The sequence below is a fragment of the Phycodurus eques genome, chromosome 8 (genome assembly GCF_024500275.1).
Source record: "Phycodurus eques isolate BA_2022a chromosome 8, UOR_Pequ_1.1, whole genome shotgun sequence".
NCBI classification, from domain to species: domain Eukaryota; kingdom Metazoa; phylum Chordata; class Actinopteri; order Syngnathiformes; family Syngnathidae; genus Phycodurus; species Phycodurus eques.
The window spans coordinates 30,402,073-30,422,482 of record NC_084532.1 but is presented as its reverse complement, the minus strand read 5'-3'; the positions used below and the strand labels follow the sequence as shown (position 1 = coordinate 30,422,482).

The following is a 20,410-nucleotide window of genomic DNA, read 5'->3' as shown; positions in this document are numbered from 1 at the left end:
TGACGACGGACATGTTTCTGCGGTGGTCCTCTCCTCCTCCTTCTTCTTCTTCAAGGGGCGCCAGATCAATGATTAGTCAAGTGAGAGTTTGACCGTGCCGATGACTTCACTTCCTGCTCCCGCGCACGCTCGCCGGCTAACCGGGGCGTAAACGCTGAAAGTTCAAAGGGAGAAAACAGCAGCAAAGACGCAGGTCGACTCGTTTGGCAACAAACGGGACGACGCGTGGCTTTGTCACGACACAACTTTATTATTTCATCACACGCGTTCATTTACAAAGTTTGGATCAGCGTCACAGTTTAGGAGGTCCAACCAGTCTCCAGCCCTCCATCTTGGACACTTTGCCAAAGAAGGCCAGCGCTCCCAGACCCAAACACGCCGACGTGCCCGTTGCCGCACTGTGAGCTACATGCGTGCACACACGGAAAAATGAGGAAACACGTCACCAATAATTCACAACAAGTTCAGACAAATAAACCCCCAAAAGATTCATTCTCCAAATCTAACATGTCGTATAAATAAATCTTACAATGTTGTCGAGATGTCAGGATGTCGCAATGATGTCACCATTCATATTGATGATTTCACAAGTCTTGATATCAGTGACGTAACGGGTCATGTCAAGAGTCATGATGATGTCACCGGGCATGATGTTGATGTTGATTCGTGAATTTGTGGAAGTCACCACCCATTACGGTCATGATGACGTGACTCACTCTGAAAACGATTTGGCTCATCACGCCGATGACGTCACGAGGCATCGGGGCCTTTTCACAGCGCACTGTCGACGCACCTTTGACTTTCCCCTTGGTTGTGTTTGTGCCGAGGGATCGCATCGTGGCAAGCGCAGAACATTTTCGATTCTGGAGCGCCGTGGCGGTGACGTCAAAAAGCGCCTGCAAAAGGAGAGGGGCTGGCGGAGTGACTTCTGAGCGCTACTTTGTAAACGACAAGGGGCAACGGAGGAAGTCATGATAAATGCAGTGTGCCACTATCCCGGGCTTTGAGACAATAGAGGAAAAATGATAGAGCGAGCACGACGTCTCTGCAGGCGGCTTTCGAACTGTGATTTTCGTGGGAATGTAGCTCACGAGCGAGCTCATAAGGTCCGAGATCCTGCCGTGAAATTAGTATGGGATGCGCGCGTTCCCTTTTTTTCTTCTTCTTCTTGTTGTTCTGTTGCTGGTCCTCCAAATAAGCTTTCTTTTGCAACAACCCCAAATACATATTTTGATGAGTTGCGGTCTACACAGCGGGGAAAGCCTCCTGACTTCCTCGTGGGCCTCTACGTCGGTGCTTCCAAATTTGAGAGAGTGAGCTGTGAAAAGATCTCCAAGATGTCGTCGTCACTAGTCAAATTGATGTCAGTAATCACGATGTCAATAATTAAATCAATAACTAAACTCCCTGCGATTGGCTGGCAAGCAGTTCAGGGTGTACCCCGCCTCCTGCCCGATGACAGCTGGGATAGGCTCCAGCACGCCCGCGACCCGCGTGAGGAGAAACGGCTCAGAAAATGGATGGATGGATGTTACGACTCATTCCAATGATGTCATTAATGATAATGAAGTCATTAGCATTAGGTTGATGATCTCACCAATCATTATGTCGTCGTTAATGAGCATTGTGTCACTAGCTATTATGATGTCACTGAGCACAACGATGTCATTAGCCACGACGACAATGCCACTAGTCGCGATGACGTCGCTATTCGCAACGTCACTTGACATGATAATGATGTCACTCCTGACGACGTCGTCACGGGCCACGGTGACCGTTAGGATGTCAGTAGCACAGCAATGATGTCATAAGTGAAAAGAAGGCCCAAGAGCGCCCCCTGCCCGCTACTTACTCCTGGCACCCAGGAAGATGCCCGAAGCACATCCGCCCACAAAGTAGTTGAGCGGATCGTCCGGAGCCTCGCGAGCCTGAGCGCTGAGACACGTCGCCATGCCGAAGATGGCGCCCATCGCCGCTGGTGGCACACGTGAGAAAACACGGCGGATAGAGCCGGCAATTAATCGTTACACTCGCACGTCCGGTACGTTTCCATGGGAACAACATACCCACGGAAACAGTCGTGTTTAAGGTCACATTCCCGACGTAACAGTAATGTGTATGATAACGTCACCATGGCAACATAGCCATTAGGGCTGGGGAAAAATAAATAAAATTGTCTAACTCGGCTAAGTCAGCCACAAAAATTGATCATTGCAAAAATTTCTGCCTTGAGGCAATAATTTTTTGGGGATAAAAGCATGTTTGCGCCGCACAGAACCATTTGGCTACTGTCTGAGTTTACCGCAGAGATTTGTTGCAGACTGACGCAGGGTTGGGCCGGTGAAAATAGTGCCAAAAACGACAGGTGCATCTGTAAACGATTTTTAAGACACTATTAGAGGTGTGATATACATGGGGTATGACTGAACTGAATGGTAGTTAGTTTGTTTACCTAAAATTGTCATTGCTAGTGTGCTAATGCTAATCGTGCTTGCTAACCACTTAGTATTGGCTAATTTTGTTGTCTCAAACATTTATACCATACACTCAGTACCAACATATGCAGTTTAAGGATAGAAGTGCATCCCTCGCAAATGAGTAAAATGCATGTTAGTAGCAAAAAATACAAATATAAAACATAAAATAAATAAATAAATGTTTGGGGGGGGGGGGGGGGGGGGGGGGGCGATTGCTCAAGTACTTGATGGAATAGTCGATATGATAATCAATTTTAAAAAGACTCAATAGTGACCGTCATTGGTAAAGTAACAACGTATCCACGGTAACAGTCCTGTTTACGGGGATGTACCCATTAGGAATAGGGATGGACCGCAACCAAGTACGAATACAAGTACTTACATTTGAGTTCTCGCCGATACAGACTACCGATATTTGATAATGTAATTCCATTATGTCTCACAATTTTGATGGAAATGTGGTTTTATTTAAAAATATATTGTTTAAAAAAACCTGGCATGAGTTTCACTCGACTAGAACACTTTATTTGTTTATTATTACTGGTAAGGGTGTGCCTTTTTGTGTGGTGGCCGCGTCAGAACCGGTATCAGCCCTACATATTCATGATACAATTAGGCATGATTATTTCATATTAAGCATAATTACATTGTATAATTTAAGCCTTTAAGAAAATATTACAGTGGAACCACGGGTTACAAACTTAATTCATTCCGTGACCCTGTTTGTAACCTAAAACAGTCTTAAACCGAGGTAATGTTTCCCACTGAAATGAATATGCCGTAATTTCTCGTGTAAAATGCGCATTTCCCCTCCCCCCAAAAAAAATTCTAAAGTCAGTAGTGTGCATTATACATAGGTATAGGCGAAAATGGAAAAAAAAAAAACTCACATTTTATAAATGCATGCCACCATCTAGGTTATGAAAAAGGTGTAGCCTACACTTTCATTCCAATATGACACTGGTACATATGAGTACAGTTGTTCTCATAAGTTTACATACCCTGGCAAAATTTGTGAAATATTGTTTTTTGAAATATGACTGATGACTGAACAACAACCATCATTAATTTATTCATGGTTATGTTTTGTTTAATGATAATGCTTTTCCAAAATGCTTGACAGTTTAATTTGAATCCCATTCAAATAAAATGAAATGTGTTTCACCTGGCCCTTCATTTTTTCTTTGCAATCTTAGAAATTCTGCCTGGGTAATCAAACATATGAGCACAACTGTGTGTTTTCTCATTTACTAAATAAAATTAGAGCTGTGAATTTCAAAATAAGAGCAATAGAAAGTATTACATGTTCAAATAACGTGCTTAACTTCAGAATAATTATTTGAAAAAACTAACAAAGTACAGATAATACTTCATCTTTTGATCATATGGGTAGAAGCAAAATCATGCATTGTAAAAGGGCATTATACGTGGGTAGAAGGGTTTTCCAGAATTTGGAGATGAACTTTGGGGGTGCGTATTACACATGGGTGCACATAATACAGGAGACAGGAGCCCCAAAATTACGCTACACTTTTTTTTGTGTGTGTGGTTAAAAATACATATAGTGTAATATAGAAGTGAAAACACACTATAATAAAGAAATTAAACACCAAATAAACATAATAAAATAATTTATGGCTCATTATCTTGAGCTAAGGAGGGAAAGGGGAGGAGGAGGACAGCTCATAGAAGAGCCTTCTCCATAATAACACAGGGAAATTCTCATTTAAGTGTTTTCTCTTTTGTCTGTTTCTTTTTGAATTCATTGGTTGATTTGGGCACAACAACTCGATCCAGGGAAACCTTTTCTGTTCAGACATACAAAAAAAAATAAAAAATAAATGGGATGTCACATTGTCATTTTAAAAATTAATTGCTGTGTTGTCCAATTTGCTGCACATTTCTTGTAATCATTTTTATCATTTATTTGATTGTCATTTTTCAAATGTTGAGAGCATAAATTTTTGTGTTGACAAAACGGTGAGTCGGTTGAGAAATGAGCAAGTTACAACTTAATTTCAATGTTGATGCTTGGCCTTCTATGGGAACGTTGCCTCTCCCAATATGGCTGCGTCGTAAGCACGTGGGTTAGCCGAGGAGCTAAAGTGCGCTGGCGTAGCTAGTGTTCCTATCTACGTGGACAGCTATTTTAATGGGATTACGCCGGCATTTATTGTTCGATATCTTAATTAAAGAGATGCTACAATTCAATAAATAGCGTACATACTGTAAATAGTATTTTCTGGCGAAAACAAAATGTTTTCCGGACTTTTTTGCTTTACCACGTCAATCACAAATGCTATAAGATTTGCGTTTGAATGATCAGGCATGTGCCTTTCCACCTTACGGCACGAAGCAGACAACTAGTTTTCGAAACGGAGACAATAATGGTCACGCAGCACGAGTAGAACCACGACATACATCCTTCCCTTCGTCCATACCAAAATCGTTCACAAACTAAAAATAATATGTAACAAGAGGTAAGTTTTCTAAAGAAATTTTGGACGTAACCTAAACTGTTCATAAACAGAGTGGTTTGCAACCCAAGGTTCCACTATACTTTGTGTTGTGAGTTGTTTTGCGTGTGAAAAAGAAATAATATGTTGATTCCATCGTATTTATATATGTCAGGGGCCGTAATGGCGCAGGCCACCGTTAATGTCGAACCCTGATAAGATCTTATTATTATTGAATGTGTTTTCAATTTTATGCACCATCTTTATTACGTACAGCACGTTGTTACAGAGGGTAACAATAATGTTGACGTAACCGCAGTAACAGTCATGCCGGCGGTAAGGTACGTACGTACCCATGGTAACTGTGACGTTTCCAGCCCGCTGTAAAGCTTCCATCGCAGTGTCAGGCTGGAAGGCTACGATGTGATAGGCCGAGCCCACCAGACCTGAAAAGGCAAAAGTTAAGACCCCGGGATGAGACAGTGCGTCAAAATCCGAAAATTATGATTCATAATCTGTCTTGTTCAAGAGAATTTTTCATGTGGTTGTGGCGAATATGTTGTCTTGTGCTACCCTTAAAACTACCGACATCTAGTGTTCGAAAATTCTGTCTAATATGAAAAAAAAAAAACCATCACAAAATGTATTTTTTCACTTGCTATTCATTAGCTCATTGTACTTCACAATGTCAGCAAAGCTATGAGGACACGTTTTCAGAGCGTTTCTTCTCAGTATGAAGACTTACCAAGTTAATAAAAGCGCGAAATATGTTTGATGTGCACAGTTTATTTCGTTGTGGGAGGTTTTCAAAACGAAAATGTATTTTTTTTCTTCTTCTCAAGGGGTTGAATCCGTACTTTTACTTGAACCACTCTTTAACCAGAAAATATCTGAACTTCTACTTAAGTACGTACTTCGACCACCTCTATGATTAATAACTAATGATTTTAATGCGGTAAACACTTTGGTCCTTAAGAGATTTAAGCTCAGAGCGTTAACATTAGCTACAAGAACGCGACGTAACTTCGCGTTGGCGGCTCAGGAACGTTCAGCTTGTCGAGCGTTTAGCACAAATTGTTCACTATGTCCAATATTCACCCAAAGTGGTGGCCAGCTTGGTTGTTATCCATGTTTTATGCACGCAGTCGGTGCCCTCTGGAACGTCCCAGTAGCCCATTGCTCACTTTAGCAAGGACAAGCGCAAGCGAAAACGGAAGCGGCATACATTGCATTTCCGCCACCTACTGCACGGGGGTAGAACTTTTTTTTTTTCCCCAGATGATCCCTGCAGGTTGAAGGGATTTATAAAAAAAAAAAAAAAAAAAAAAAGAACGTTGGTGGTTGCTCCTCCCTAATATTATATTATGTTTTTATACTGTATGGTGGACAATATAGTTTATTAAAACACTGACGAAAAATCCCTGCGTTCAGAATCATTCACTCATTCCCTACTCCCTAATTACAATTCATTTTCATTGTTTCTTGATTGTTTGTTACATAATATTGTAGTTTCCAGAGATGGTAACTTTTGGGTTTTCGTCTGCTGTTAGCTAAAATCATCAAAACATTTATGTATACATTACAAAAAATCCTGACATATTTCAGTGTGTGTGTCTAGTTCATCTGTTTCACTTCTTGAACTCCCTAAATTAAGAGTTTGACTCTAATTTTTTTTAGATGTACCTGAAGTCTTGTAAATTTGACACAGCACAGAGAAGTGTTGTGAACTTGTAACCAACCCTGCCAAATTTGAATGATTCAAAAAAAATCCCAGAATATAAAAACAAGGCTTACAAATGGTGAAAAATCAAGGCATTGTGTCCAAGATCAAACGCCGCTGAATGCGTGAAACCACAAAAAAATAGATGCCATTTTGTCTAACATCTTTTCTATGCCGACACATCCCGACTTGCTTGAGCCACGGAAATATGTCTGCTTAAAGCCTGCGGTGGCTGAAATATATCCCACTGGGTCGTCGCGGCCTGGATGTGCTAGCTCGTGTGCTAATAGGGTTGGGCCGAGTCGGAATTTGCAATAGCGCCGGATACGCGCGAATGTGAATAATGCACTTAAGTTCTAAAATGGTGGGTGTGTCACTGGGCACCATTTTAGCCATGCCCAAAAAACAGGAAAAGTGACAAATATTAACACCCCATCTCCACCCTTCAGTACGACATCGCTCTCAGTCTTTTCACATTTTCAGGAATTATCATCAAACCTGTAATTGTATTTAGAAACTTTACGGGATCTATAATCTGTATAAATTTAGTCTGTAAATCATTGTGATTTTGTTATTCTGCCTTTAAGTAAAACAATTCCATTGACTTTGCCACCAATCACCAAATGTCCTACAATGTTTATTTCAATACTGAAAAATATGAAGCAAAGTTCATAAATACAAATGACAGAATGGTGTTTAGGTGTTCTTTAATGGACACACACACAAATATAAATCCACAAGATGCCAGAAAGCACTGGTCCATAAAGAGAATAGGTAATCCACTAGGCAGAGTTTTTATATTATAAAAAAAATAATAATAATCTTAACACAGACCGTTTTCTTAATATTTCTTCTTGTTCCAGAATTGGCTGTACTGGTCCACCTTGAAGTCATCCTCGTAGTGGATCGTGGTCTCGGTCACAGTCTTCTTGACTTCTCGCTTCTTCTGACGACTACGGCGTTCCTCCTCCGACAACGTGGAAAGATCCACTGGCATCTAGCAAAAGAAAAACAAAACACACATTCACCTTGAAGACAAACACGTGAAAATAAGACCAAATACCATGAGGATGCGTCTGGGTTCTTTGTATCGGATGTTGACAGTGGCGCCGTCGGGTCGCACCAGCATCACCGGGTACAAGCGTTCGTATTTCTGCCGACTGCAGCGCACCACCGACGTCCTGTTGGAGTTGAGACGTGCGGGCAGAGCGTGGGTGAGGCACGTCGGCCTTAAGAAACACCTGGACGCACACACGACGTGAAGGACACATCAAAATTACAGAACAACAATCCGATCTTTGAGATCGGAACTCGGTCCGATGTCAGCAAAAAAAAAAACGAGGATCGGATCGGACTGGATCTAAAATCTCCCATTTGACCACTCTGATAGAATCGATTGATTCCATACAAATTTACAAGACTCCAGCACTTCTCTCCAGCAACGCCCAGATGGCAAGCTCCAAATTCTGAACATCCATTTTCTTAGCAGGCCTCAGCATAGACTAAAATGAACATTTCACCCGGGGTTCTTTATAACCAGTGTCAATATCAAACCTATGAACTAAAAGGCAATGTGTGTGGACCTAACCCAGTTGACCTAATTTTAGTGAATTCATGTTTCAGCGAAAAGTTAAATGTAGCATTGTTAAAATAGTCACTTGGGACGGTTTCGTCACATCAAATGGTTTATATGTGCAGGTTTTTACTTGACTTTCTGTTTTAAGCTTGTAGGCTTTTATTTTGAAGGGTACGCACCGGAACTCAGCATTTTGGCACGAAAAGTAACTTCACAAGGCACCGGTGATTTTTTTTTTTTTTAAAAGGGGATGGAACCAAATACTACAAAACGCTGATTCTTTTCCTTACCCACCGATGAGGCACAAAGTTAATGTTTGTGATACTGTGCGACGTTTGTGAATTTTGTCCCAATTCATTGTGACGTAAAGTTGCTCTGTGAAGTTTGAGCCCAATGTTAAGCTCTTTTGTTGGTTTAAAGAGTAAAATAAGCGCTAAAAACCATCAGTGCAAAGGTGCAAGCAATCGTTGACCTTGTTAGCTGTCTGAATGTTGGCATAGACGTCTTTTTTGGCCTGTGGGACTCCTGAGGCAGCTGACGGGTACCGGCTGGTCAAGCGGAATGCGGCTATGATGGTCGCTGAGGCAAAAACCCGGACATGGGAGGAGTTCGGTGAGGCCACGGAGAACGACTGCCGGACGGCTTTGAGGAAATTCTGGTCCACCGTCCGCTGTCTCAGGAGGGGGAAGGAGTCCACCATCAACACTGTGTATAGTGGGGATGGGGCACTGCTGACCTCGACTCGGGACGTTGTGAGTCGGTGGGGAGAATACTTCGAAGACCTCCTCAATTCCACTGACACGCCTTCCCATGAGGAAACGGAGTCTTAAATATTTATTTTCCACCCTTTAAAATCCGACAATGTGATTTTCTGGATTTGTTTCCGTCTCATTTTGTCTCCCATAGGTCAGGTGTACCTATGATGAAAGTTACAGGCCTCTCTCATCTTTTTAAGTGAGCGCACTTGCACAAGTAAATAAATACTTTTTTTGCCCCACTGCATATTACTAAATCCAGAAAAACAGCCAGTTTTCTTCCCATTTTATTGTACCGGGAAATAGGGTAAGTGAATTTGGCGGAATTCCACCGAAATCGCGTTTTCGCATTGTTTGGCGCAACGGAATATTTGTTACTTTCAGATTATATTGTTGGGAAATCTCTTTACCACCTCGTGTTTTAATTGTTCAATGTGGTTGAGATTTTCTGCTGCTCTGACAAAAATGAAACTGTTCCGCAATTTTGGCGTCGAAAATCACACGTTAATAAGATTTGGTAACGACAGAAAACTATACGGTGGTCCTTCACTATTATTTGTTTGTTTTTTTGTGACGTTTGAAGCAATTCTGACAATGAAGTCGCTCTCAGTTTGATCATCAAAAGGCGATGGATTGGCTCATTTTATCCGTGTAACACGCCTCTATCCAATGATACAGTTTATTTTGAACATTTTAGTAACACCAAATCTACCAAATGTGAGTAGTACTTTGAAATAACTCCTGTTGTGGTTTGCCACAATATATATAGTGAGAACTAGAGTTATGATCGATAAACATAATTGACTTGATTTAAACCAGCACATAAATAACTACATAACGTGCATTTGTTGTCATACAAATGACATTTTGCAGCCTAGTTAGTGGGCGTCAAACCGAGGAGTAAATAAATAATGAAACTAATAAAAATCACCTTTACACCAAAATGATTTGTCTTGGTGCCTATGAGGTGACCTTTGCTGTCCAATACCAAACAAAATAAGACATAATAACATAAACATCAAACAAAAGTTATCTTACCCAGAGAACAAGCGATGTGTGTTATTTACGAAAGACATGCTCGCGACGAGCAAAACGTGCTCATCGGAAAGGACGCTAACATAACCCGGAAGTTAAACCACTAGCCAGGAAGCCGACAGACGAAATGTCCTCCCCGGAAACAAAACAAAAAAAAAAACGGCAGCGGTATAAATGTTCCGGCTTGTGTTAAAAAAACAAGGAAAACTTGTCATGTGACCTGCGCAACGTCAAGGAACATCTTCCCCGTGGTGAGTTCAAGTGTGTGTCTCGCTCGAAAAGCCAATAATCTACGAATTATAGTCAAGTTACAACGGTGGTTTTTATGTGATGTGTTTACGAATGAATGTGTTTTGTCCTACTGTAGAGTTGTTTTACTTTATTACAGTTTCTTTTCGAGTTACACTTGGTATGTGATCGTTTTGCTATAAAATGAATGTCAGTACGGTGACGGTTAACTATTTTTATGATATTCCTGGCGTGTCTGTTCTTAAATGTGTGTGTGTTTGGTTTTATTTGTATTGGTGTGTGTGTTCACACCTGTTTGTTTTTGTTTGTCTGTGTGGGGGAAATGCTTGAGTGTATGTTTGTGTGCATGTTTGTTTGTTCCTCTCCGTGTGTGTGTGTGTGTGTGTGGGGGGGGGCATATGTGTTGTGTGTATGTGTGTGTGTATTTGCATTGTTTTATGTTTCTGAATGTTGGTTTTTGTTTGTTTGTGTATGTATGTGTGTTTGTGGGGGGAGGGGGGAATGATGTGTGTGTCTGTGTTTGTTTGCATTGTCGTGTGTTTCTGAATGTGTGTGTGTGTGTGTGTGTGTGTGTGTGTGTGTGTAGTCAGGTGCAGCGATGTGGCTCGTGCAGGCGCTGCTGCTGTGGCTGCTGGCCAACATCTCAGGTGACTCTCCTGCCAAACGAACGTTCCAAATGAAAGCGCTTTCCAAACGAGCGTGCGACCTCGTGACGATGTCTCTTCTCCCTGACGCAGAGTCACAAGTGTCGCTGTCTGCCCCGGCGGAGGTGACGCTCCAAGAACGCTCCAGTGCCAACCTTACCATCGCCTCCAGGTGAGCACACGAAAGCTCGCCCTTGTAGAGTGTCAGTCATCTGGGTCACGCCAGTCCACAAAAGTAGAATCGAGGCAACTAGACTTTTGTCTTGTTTTGAAGATCTTTCGTCTGTTTCACCAGCATTTTGAATTAAATATATAATCTGTCAATTCCATTTCCCCCTAATTAATTACACAGTGCTTTCGCCTAAACAGGTGATAAATAAATAACAAAAAGAATACACAAATGGGTGAATCTGCAAGTTGCGAAACATGAAGATGTGGTGGGACACGATGTAGTTGTCAGTGTTGGGGAGTAACTAATCATACATAGCGAGATTACATAAAGCGGCACGGCGCCAAGACTGGTTAGAGCGTCCGCCTCACAGTTCTGAGGACCGGGGTTCGATCCCCGGCCCCGCCTGAGTGGAGTTTGCGTGTTCCCCCCGTGCCTGCGTGGCTTTTCTTCGGGCACTGCGGTTTCCTCCCACATCCCAAAAACATGCATGTCAGGTTGATAGACGACTCGAAATTGCCCGTAGGTGTGAATGTTTTTTTTTTGTCTTTCTGTGTGGCCTGCGATTGGCTGGAAAACCAGTTCTGGGTATACCCCGCCTCCTGCTCAATGATCGCTGGGATAGGCTCCGGCACTCCCGCGACCCCCGTGAGGAGAAGCGGCTCAGAAAATGGACGGACGGACGGACGGACGGATGGAGATTACATAATTCAATTACAAAAATGTATGTAATTGTAGTTAAATTACAGGTGCTTTTGGAAATTTCCACGATTCCAATTTTATTAACATTTGAAAAATAGCCACAAAAGCCCCCCCGCCACATCACTTCCTTCTTCTAAAGCCGACGCTTGTGATTGGCTCTCGCTGGTCACGTGCCATTCCAAACAAACGTACTCCCAAACATCGGGATCCGAATCAGCTTTACTGGCTACGTGTGTTCCGAGACACACGAGCGATTTGTCTCCGTTGGTTGGAGCCACTCTGGTATGACGGCAAACTGCCGCCATGATGAAAAATCCCTTTAGGACAGAAAAGACACGAGTGTGCAGAGTCATTGAGCGATGAAAGTGTAACACTAGTGTGGTGATGCTGATATAACGGCAATTGCGCAAATGACGCAGAGTGTAACAAGGGTCCAGTTTCTTCATTTGTTTTCGGAAATGTAAACGTGTCTCGCAATTTTGCGCTTCCCAGCCACCGTACATTTTCAACAGGGTAACTCGCAACCAAGTAGATTTCCAAAGTCCTTTTTCTGACCCTGGCGGATGTAAGGCGGAGCCCGTATTCGGTACACATTCCGACAGCGACCCACGGCATCGCGATCCCCGTCGACATCGTGATCCCCGCGTGTGTCTTTCCAGCATGCCGCTTCCGCAGCCGCTGGCGATCCGTCTGAACGTCACCTACAGCTCCAAGGCCGACTCCTCGCGGATCGTCAGCTTGCCGGAGCAGGTGAGGCCCGAAAGCCAATCGAAAAACTCCGTCCGATCCCGCCGCGTCGCACCCACACGACGACTGTCGCTTAGGTGACGCTGCCCGCCGCGGCCACGTCGGTCACGTTCACGGTGACGGCCATCTCCGCCGGTCAGGTGACCGCCTACCTGCTGAGCAACGGCACGGAAAGCCACAGGTGAGCGGCGTCAGGAGGCGGCAGAGGGGCCGCCTCCTGACGCCGGGTCCGGTGTCTCCGCAGCTCGGTGTCCCGTCTGCGCTTCCTGGTGGTCCACAGCAATGCGGTGGCGGTACTCAGCGAGGTCGTCGGGTGGTTCTACTTCCTGGCCTGGTCCGTGTCCTTCTACCCGCAAGTCTGGGAAAACTGGAGGCACAAGAGGTAGCGACGGAACGATATGTTTTTGCGGGGCCGATACCGAGTGGAAGGGAAAATACATTATTGGCATCCGCATTTTGAATAATGCAAACTCCAGCGCGCAACTTCATTTAAAGGCCCAGTAAAGTGGCCCAAAAAAGTCACACCACAGAGAAGAGAGGTCTGCCAGTTCAGAGAAGCACTCAATAAGCCAGGGAAGAGGAAGAGGCGGCTTCGGTGGAGCGGTGGGGCTGGGGGTCATCCACGTAACAGTGGGCGTGTGCGTTGAATTTACAGAAAATATTACCAAGTGGCAGGATGTAGGGGATAAAGAGGGGGGGGGGGGGGGGGGGGCAAGACAGAGCCCTGGGGGACACCGGAAGAAACGGAGGACGAATGGGATTTGAATGATGATGAGCAAACCGGTTGCAGCCAGACGGGCGAGAACCGAACCGCTGCAGGCGTGTGCGTGTGCGTGCAAAATGCCAATGCGGTGGAGGGCGGTGAGGCAAATGCTATCAGCGGCTGCAGTCGGCTCGAGGAGGGTGAGGATGAGGGTGAGCAGGCCAGGTGGGGGTCGTCGGTGATCTTGACGCTCTGGAGGGGGCTGAAGCCAAAGTGGAATTGTTCAGAGAGATTATCGGAATAACAGAAACGAGAGAAATGGGACGAAGGTTATTGAAATCATTTTGATCTCAATTGGGTTTTTCCGGTCTTGCGGTTTCGGGCGGATGATGTTTGCGAAGAGGGAGGCAAGCTTTTGCCTTAACAGCAGGGAAGTGCTCAAGTTGGCAAGTGGTGGCCTTGGAGTGATGGATGATTTCTCAAATGGTTTTGGCCGCTTTCTAGAAAGGCCTTTCGGCAGAGATTTATGAAACATCTTTTCAGATTTGCAACACGCAATATGTTCCAAAAAAGTCAGGCGACAGACATCTTTGTTTTTCAAAGTCTTTCACGATTGTCAGACCACAACCGGCGCGACCGACAGCGCGTCTTTTACCGTCGCGATCAAATCGAACTCTGTCGGAGAGGCGGGACCGGAAAACGCGTCGCCGGTCAAGGGTAGCGGATACGCTCGTTACCTTGGCGACGGCAGCAACAACGGATCGCGCCAATGTATGGTGGGGGGGGGGCAAACGTGCGGTGCTCGGGAGAGGGCGTTCGATCAAGGATCGCTTGAGGTGCGTTCGCATACTTTGAAGACGACGCGGCTCGCGAGCGTTACGTACCCTAGCAAGCTAGTGCTAGCGTTAACGGTCGTACGTAAACAAGCCGCCGTTCTGTCGAATCGTGCTCGAAAGTGTCGGCGCACAGCGGTTTGTGCGCGTGAATAAATGTTGACGACGGGAGGCGACGCGCCGGTCACAATACGCGATCCTCTCGGTCGACCTCGAGAGTTGTCGTCGATACGTCAGATATCCGCAAAAATCGATCATGCCGGACGTTTCATTTTGGCGTCGCGGCGGCGGATCGTCGCTCGCGGATTATGTGACACCGCGAGAAGTTTCGTCATCGTGTCGATCTGCTCGGGCCGATATCAGCGCTAAAGTCCTGCGGTCTGATCTCGGCCATGTCGGCGCCCATCACCGGCGTATCTCAAATTTCACGCGACGTTTTGACGGTTGCCGTTCCAGCGTGGTGGGCCTGAACTTTGACTACCTGGCGCTCAACCTGACGGGCTTCTTCGCCTACAGCGTCTTCAACGTCGGCCTCTTCTGGGTGGCGTCCGTCAAGGTGACGCCTTTGCCCGCCCGTCACGCGTCAGGTCGGGTGACGTGTCACGTGACTTCACACGCCCACTTCCTGCCCCCCCAGGAGGAATTCCTGCAGAGGAACCCCAACGGCATCTACCCCGTCAAGGTCAACGACGTCTTCTTCAGCCTGCACGGCGTCCTGGTGTCTCTGTTCTGCGTGGGCCAGGCTGCCGTCTACGAGGTGGCCGCCGCTTCCCTTTTCGCTCGTTCTCTCCGGTCACTTTGCAGGATCTCTGTGTGAAAGGGGTCCCGGGAGAAGCATTTCCTGGCTCCCCCCCCCCCATTGTGTTTAACTGGCACCGACGCTGCCGAAGTGCTGTATTGGAGTCGGAACATGACGGCGGTCACTTGTGCGGTATGGCTGCGTGAAAGTGCCCGAGATTCTTGACTGCATTCTGTTTAAAAGGCAAAGATGGATCAGATGCCGGGTCGTCTGTTACAGCGCAGATGCTGCAATCGTGCCGGATCGGTGTGAAAATAAATTTCTTCACTGAGTTCTGCGTAAAAGGCAAAGATGGATCAGAGCTATATCGCTGCGGGAAAGTGAACACGTTTCCCTGCTGGCTTCTGCGTGAAAGGCAAAGATGAATCATTGTTGAATCTTCTGTTATGGCTGAGTTATGCAGAGTCTGTGCTGGAAAGAACCGTTTTTTTTTTTTTGATTCAGTATGTGTGGAAGGCACAGGCGGAGCTCCGTTACGGCTCTGAAGTGCAGTATCTCTGCGTAAAAGTGCACACCGAATGCCAATGGGTCAGTGTAGAAGGCAAAGACACTGACTCTTCTGTTACCGCACAACCGCTGCATCAGAGCGCCATCTCCGTGTGAAAGCTCACACAATTCCTCACCGGGTTCCGCGCGAAATGCGCAGGCATATCTCCCGTCACGGCTCGGATTCGCCAATGATGCAATCTTTGTGTGAAAGCGGTGTGAAGTTTTAACACCCGACACTCACTTCTCCTGCCCCGCTTGTGTTGAAAGCAATTGTTCTACGGCGGGATGCAGCGTTGCCGTGTGAAAGCGCAACCAGTTTTAGCAATAGCCCGCGTTGCTGGGTTGCGTATGAAATGCATAGGCAGATCTTCTGTCACGCCGCGAAAGCGCGCTCGGCCCTCGGCCGGGGTCCGCGTCAAAGGCGAATCGGATCAGATGCCGGATCTTGTGTCGCAGAGGGGGGGGCAGAAGGTGTCGTGGACGGCCCGCGTCCTGCTGCTGATCGGCTGGTCGTTTGCGGGCGTCACCTCGTCGCTGGCCGTCTTCCGGCGCCTCGGCTGGCTGGACTACCTGTACTTCTTCTCCTACATCAAGCTGGCCGTCACGCTGGTCAAGTACGTGCCGCAGGTAGGTCGCGTGAGGCGGGAATTCCTTTCGGGGGAACGAATACTCCGACGTAATTGCGAGTCTCGCCGCCGTCAGGCCTTCATGAACTACCGGCGAAAGAGCACGGACGGCTGGAGCATCGGCAACGTGCTGCCGGACTTCACCGGCGGCCTGCTCAGCATCTTGCAGATGATCTTGGAGTCCTACAACAACGGTGACGCGCCTTCGCGTCTTATTCCGTGAATGGTTTCCGCCCGAGAGTCAACCGTATAGTCCGCTGGAGGAAAAGGCCTCCGTGGTGATTCGGGAGTAGGGAACGAGCGAACGACTGCGTTGGGAATCGTTCGCTCTTTCCGACTCCTGAATCACGACAAAGACATTTTCCTTTGTAGACTGGCAAAACACGAGAGAGATTTTTATAGAGCAGACCAACTTAGTCCCCACAATGTCCACGGAAAATCCCTCGACAGTGATTCGGCAGTAGGGAACGAGCGAATGATTCGCAACGCAACGTAGCTGCGTTGGGAATCATTGACACTTCGTTTTTCTACGAATATTTTCTTGTCAAATGAGGCTTCATTTGCCCGTCATTTTTTCCAGCCCTTGGCCACTTCACCATTGATGTCGTATGTTTTAGTTCTCACTAAACGTGCTTTGAAAGTACATAATCCTCTTGAATGAAATTTCCCTTCTCTCGATTTAAAAAAAAAAAAAAAAAAAAAAAGTCTTAGCCATTTTTATGTCTATGACTTTATGAATAATGAGCTAGCCATGTCAGGGTAACCTACTTTGTTTATTATTCAATCGCTCTTTTCTCTCATTGAATGACAGACTCTCTATTTGTCTTTTATTCACGTCGGCACAGTATGACGTGTGGCGTTATTCCAAAACGCCGCTGCTTTCAAGCAAATACCCGCCGGGTGGGCTCATTTACTTAGAATCTAGTTTCCACGCGCGAGTTCAAATCAGCCGAGAATTTACTTTCATATACTGTTTGGATTTCAAAGTTACGCTCCGTTTCCGCCAGAGCGTCGGGAACCGCTCGCTCGTGACGCCTTTCCTGTGTGCAGACGAGTGGCGCCTGATCTTCGGGGACCCCACCAAGTTCGGCCTGGGTCTCTTCTCGATGCTCTTCGACGTGCTCTTCATCGTTCAGCATTACTGCTTGTACCGCTCGCAATACCGGGAGATCGAACGCAGGCGAAGCGAGTGAAGCGCCGCCTGACCTCCCCGCCGGCCCCTTGACCTCACGACCTGCTGACCTCCTGGAACTTTTAACGCACAAACGTGTTGGAAAATAAACGTTTACATGTGGAACATGTTGGTAGTTCACTTTTTTGGGGGGGGAGTTTTCTTCCTCCCTTGCAGACTTTGTCATCTCAAGCGGGTCTTCGTCTGTCGGCGGGTCCGAGCGGCAAAGGATGAGGCCGCTGACGTCTTCTGGCGTCGTGTCGACAAATCCTCCATCCCTTATGATGCGAGCCGGCCTCGCCGCTGAGTGATGATCTTCGTCAGGAGCGAAGCCCGGATCGCCGTGCGCCGCGTTCGGCCGTCATTTCTTCCGGCTAGAATTGATGCTCTCGCTTTTCGTGTCCTTTCATGCCTGCTGGATAGGAGACAAACGTGAGGCAATGCGGTAACTACGCCAGTACGCTTTCACGGTGAATCCTTCGTTGTCGTCGTCCACCGGCGAGACGAGGCCCTCCGTCGTGGAGCGAGCGAGGCGCCGATGACACCTTGAATGTTCGGGGGCAGAATCTCTACCGGCGTATATATGCAGGGAAACCTCCTCTCTCGTGCATCAACATGAAACAACGCGTCTTTCCGCAATATGCCTGTCGATAGGGCTGCATTTTTTCTTTTTTGAATGATTTTTTTTTTTTTTTTGATGAATACCTATTTTGGGAAAACCCGCGCAGCACTGAAGCCGCAAAACGTGAAGCGTGAAGTGAGATTTTTTTTCTGGATTTTCTTTTTTTTTTTCAAAAATATTCAATGATTTTTTTTCCCCAAAATATGTTTTTTTTTGTTTTTTTTTGCCTTAATATAATACAAAAATGTTGACAATATACATTTTCTTCGAAAGATAAAAGCATTTTTTTTTTCTTGGGAAATTTTTGACGACTTCTTTCCCTGAGAAAATACAGATCTTTTTTTCTAACCAGAATAAATGGACTCTCTTGAAAAAAATCGACCTTCCCCCAAAGATACAATGTTTCTTTCTTGATGTTTTATCAATCATGAAAAAAAATGCTCTTCTTTAATTATTGTGAAATGTTTTTTTTCTTGAGAAACTATAAATACATGAATAAAAAAAAATTCTGTTTTTCCTATACAAACATTTCTTGAAAAGTACGACTTTTTCCTTGTTTTTTTTTCTTTTCAAAAATGTTTTCTTAAGTGAAATTCAATGACTGCATTTTTGAAGGAAACAAATGCACATTTTATGACATTTTTTATTCCAAATGTTTTCTAGAAATACAACTTTTTTCGCGAAACACTTGAAAACCGCCCACTATTTTTTTCTTGAAAAAGAGTTTGTGAAAAATTACTATTTTTTTTTATTCTTAAAAGAACACTATTTTCCTGAAAAAAAAAAAAAAAAAAAAAGACTTCTTGGAAAAAAATATGTTATCTCTTATAATGTACTACCTTATGAATAAAAAAATCTTTTTGTGGAAAAGAATAAGATTTCTTCCTTGTAATATTGTATATCGAGCAACATGGTTCCCGGCGGGCACCAGGTGTAAATGTGTTGTTATATTTCAGAAGTGTGTGCATTTAACTGGTTCTTCACGTTCCCAAGTAGCCAACAAGTATTTCTCACTTTGAAAAAGGTCGCTGACCCTGATGTATAATTTTCTTTCCTCGTGCAAAAAAAAAAAAATTTTTGAAAAAGTGTTCGTGTGCTTGGAGTGATTTTCGTGCTGACTCCTGCACAGCTGAAGTGAAAGACCAATCGCCATGCGATTGATTCGAAACCCCGCCCACCGCTAAATAATATAAATATATCAGCCCCACTCGGTGCATTTTTCAATCGTGCGATTTACATCTTGGCCACGATTCAACTTACTAAAACGAAGCGTTGTGTGCCGTGCAACGTGTGATGGACAATGTGCTTTTGTGGCCCTGACCTTTGACCTCCCAGATGTTATCACTTTCTTCCTGGAATTTTTTCAAAACTGAAAATATTTCAAATCAAATGTAATGCCTTTAAGAAGTGCCATAATGCTGCTTTGCTCTGATTTTATAATCAGTTTTTTTTAACGTTTTTTTTAAATTTGAAAAAATAAGTACAGTACTCAATTGAACAGTGAACGACGAGTAAGCTCGTCTGCCTCACAGTTGAGGTTGCGGGTTGAAATCCAGCCCCGCCTGCGTGGAGTTTGCATGTTCTCCCCGTGCCCGTGCGGCTTTTCTGCGGGTACGCCGCTTTCCTCCCGCATCCCAAAAACATGCATGAAGACTCGAAATTGCCCGTAGGTGTGAATGTGACCGCAAATGGTAGTTTCTATGTGCCCCGCGATTGGCCGGCGACCAGTTGAGGGTGGACCCCGCCTCTCGCCCGGAGTAAACCGGGATAGGCTCCGGCACGCCCGCGACCCGTGTGAGGAGAAGCGGCTCGGAAGATGGATGCATGAATGCTTATTTTCATCTCTCAAGGGGAAATTCATCTCACAGGCTGCTATAGTTTGGGTTGCATGTGATATGGAAGTGTTCATTTATTTTCAGTTCATTTTCGAAAGGGAGATTCGGGAAAAATTGCTTGAAATTATTCACATTTTATGCCATTTAACAATGTTAAAAAAAAAAAACTCTGGGGGAATAAAAAAATTACAAAAATAGATCCTCTTTGATAGATCCCCAGAGAAGAAACTGTTACAACAGTACAGGGTAAAGAAGCACACAGCAATTACAAAGAAAATACAGATAATTTTAAAAAAAAAACCTAATTTTACAATGACTATTTATCCAACCATCCATTCTCTTAACTGCTTATCGTTACAATGATTTTGTGTATATATATATATATATATGTATATATAAATCAGGCAAAATAAAAAAACAAATTACAAAATGTATACAGCCGCTTCAATCCCAGTTGCAAAAACACACCCAGCATTATTTTTACTTTGATATTTAGTAGTTTAATAGTTTTTAAACCATGACTTGTACACTTGAGAAAAACGTTTGAGTTGATACTTGAGCGACAGAAGTCTTCTGAAGCGCAAATCTGTGCGTACACACCGTTAGTCAATGAGGCCAACGTTACTTTGCTTTTAGAAAGCGTACACAGTACACAACTTTAATCGAGTAAAATTCGGCATTTTTTAAATTTTTCTTACAAATGATAAAACTTTTCCTGAAAAGAAGTATTTTTTCAATACAAAATTTTTGGGGTGAAAATTAGTGTGCTGAAAAAAAAAAAAGACTTGGAAAAAAAGGGAAA

General features: G+C 44.7%; 3 protein-coding genes across 5 annotated transcripts; 1 reads left to right on the top strand and 2 right to left on the bottom strand.

Annotated features, from left to right (window-relative positions):
- Positions 1-226: 226 nt before the first annotated feature.
- Positions 227-6,136, bottom strand: ndufa11 (NADH:ubiquinone oxidoreductase subunit A11). The gene is made up of 4 exons (XM_061684530.1): positions 6,032-6,136; positions 5,287-5,379; positions 1,853-1,975; positions 227-405 (listed from the first exon to the last, which is right to left on the bottom strand). The coding sequence occupies exons 1-4, from the start codon at positions 6,108-6,110 to the stop codon at positions 293-295; spliced, it is 408 nt and encodes a 135-aa protein (XP_061540514.1). The 5' UTR covers positions 6,111-6,136; the 3' UTR covers positions 227-292.
- Positions 6,137-7,343: 1,207 nt separating this feature from the next.
- mrpl55 (mitochondrial ribosomal protein L55) lies at positions 7,344-10,118 on the bottom strand. Its single transcript, XM_061683805.1, has 3 exons — positions 10,023-10,118; positions 7,717-7,894; positions 7,344-7,650 (listed from the first exon to the last, which is right to left on the bottom strand). The coding sequence occupies exons 1-3, from the start codon at positions 10,058-10,060 to the stop codon at positions 7,495-7,497; spliced, it is 372 nt and encodes a 123-aa protein (XP_061539789.1). The 5' UTR covers positions 10,061-10,118; the 3' UTR covers positions 7,344-7,494.
- A 67-nt stretch (positions 10,119-10,185) lies between these two features.
- Positions 10,186-18,428, top strand: ctns (cystinosin, lysosomal cystine transporter). Of its 3 annotated transcripts, none has more exons than XM_061684335.1 (11): positions 10,186-10,270; positions 10,855-10,915; positions 11,006-11,084; positions 12,443-12,533; positions 12,608-12,711; positions 12,775-12,912; positions 14,583-14,622; positions 14,704-14,823; positions 15,811-15,981; positions 16,057-16,174; positions 17,031-18,423. In XM_061684335.1, exons 2-11 carry the CDS (start codon positions 10,867-10,869, stop codon positions 17,171-17,173), a joined length of 1,053 nt encoding a protein of 350 aa, XP_061540319.1. In that variant the 5' UTR covers positions 10,186-10,270; positions 10,855-10,866; the 3' UTR covers positions 17,174-18,423. The 3 variants fall into 3 exon arrangements, with proteins under 3 accessions (XP_061540319.1, XP_061540318.1, XP_061540320.1); XM_061684334.1 differs by having other exon boundaries at positions 14,523-14,622; positions 17,031-18,418; XM_061684336.1 differs by lacking the exon at positions 12,608-12,711 and having other exon boundaries at positions 17,031-18,428.
- Positions 18,429-20,410: the final 1,982 nt, after the last annotated feature.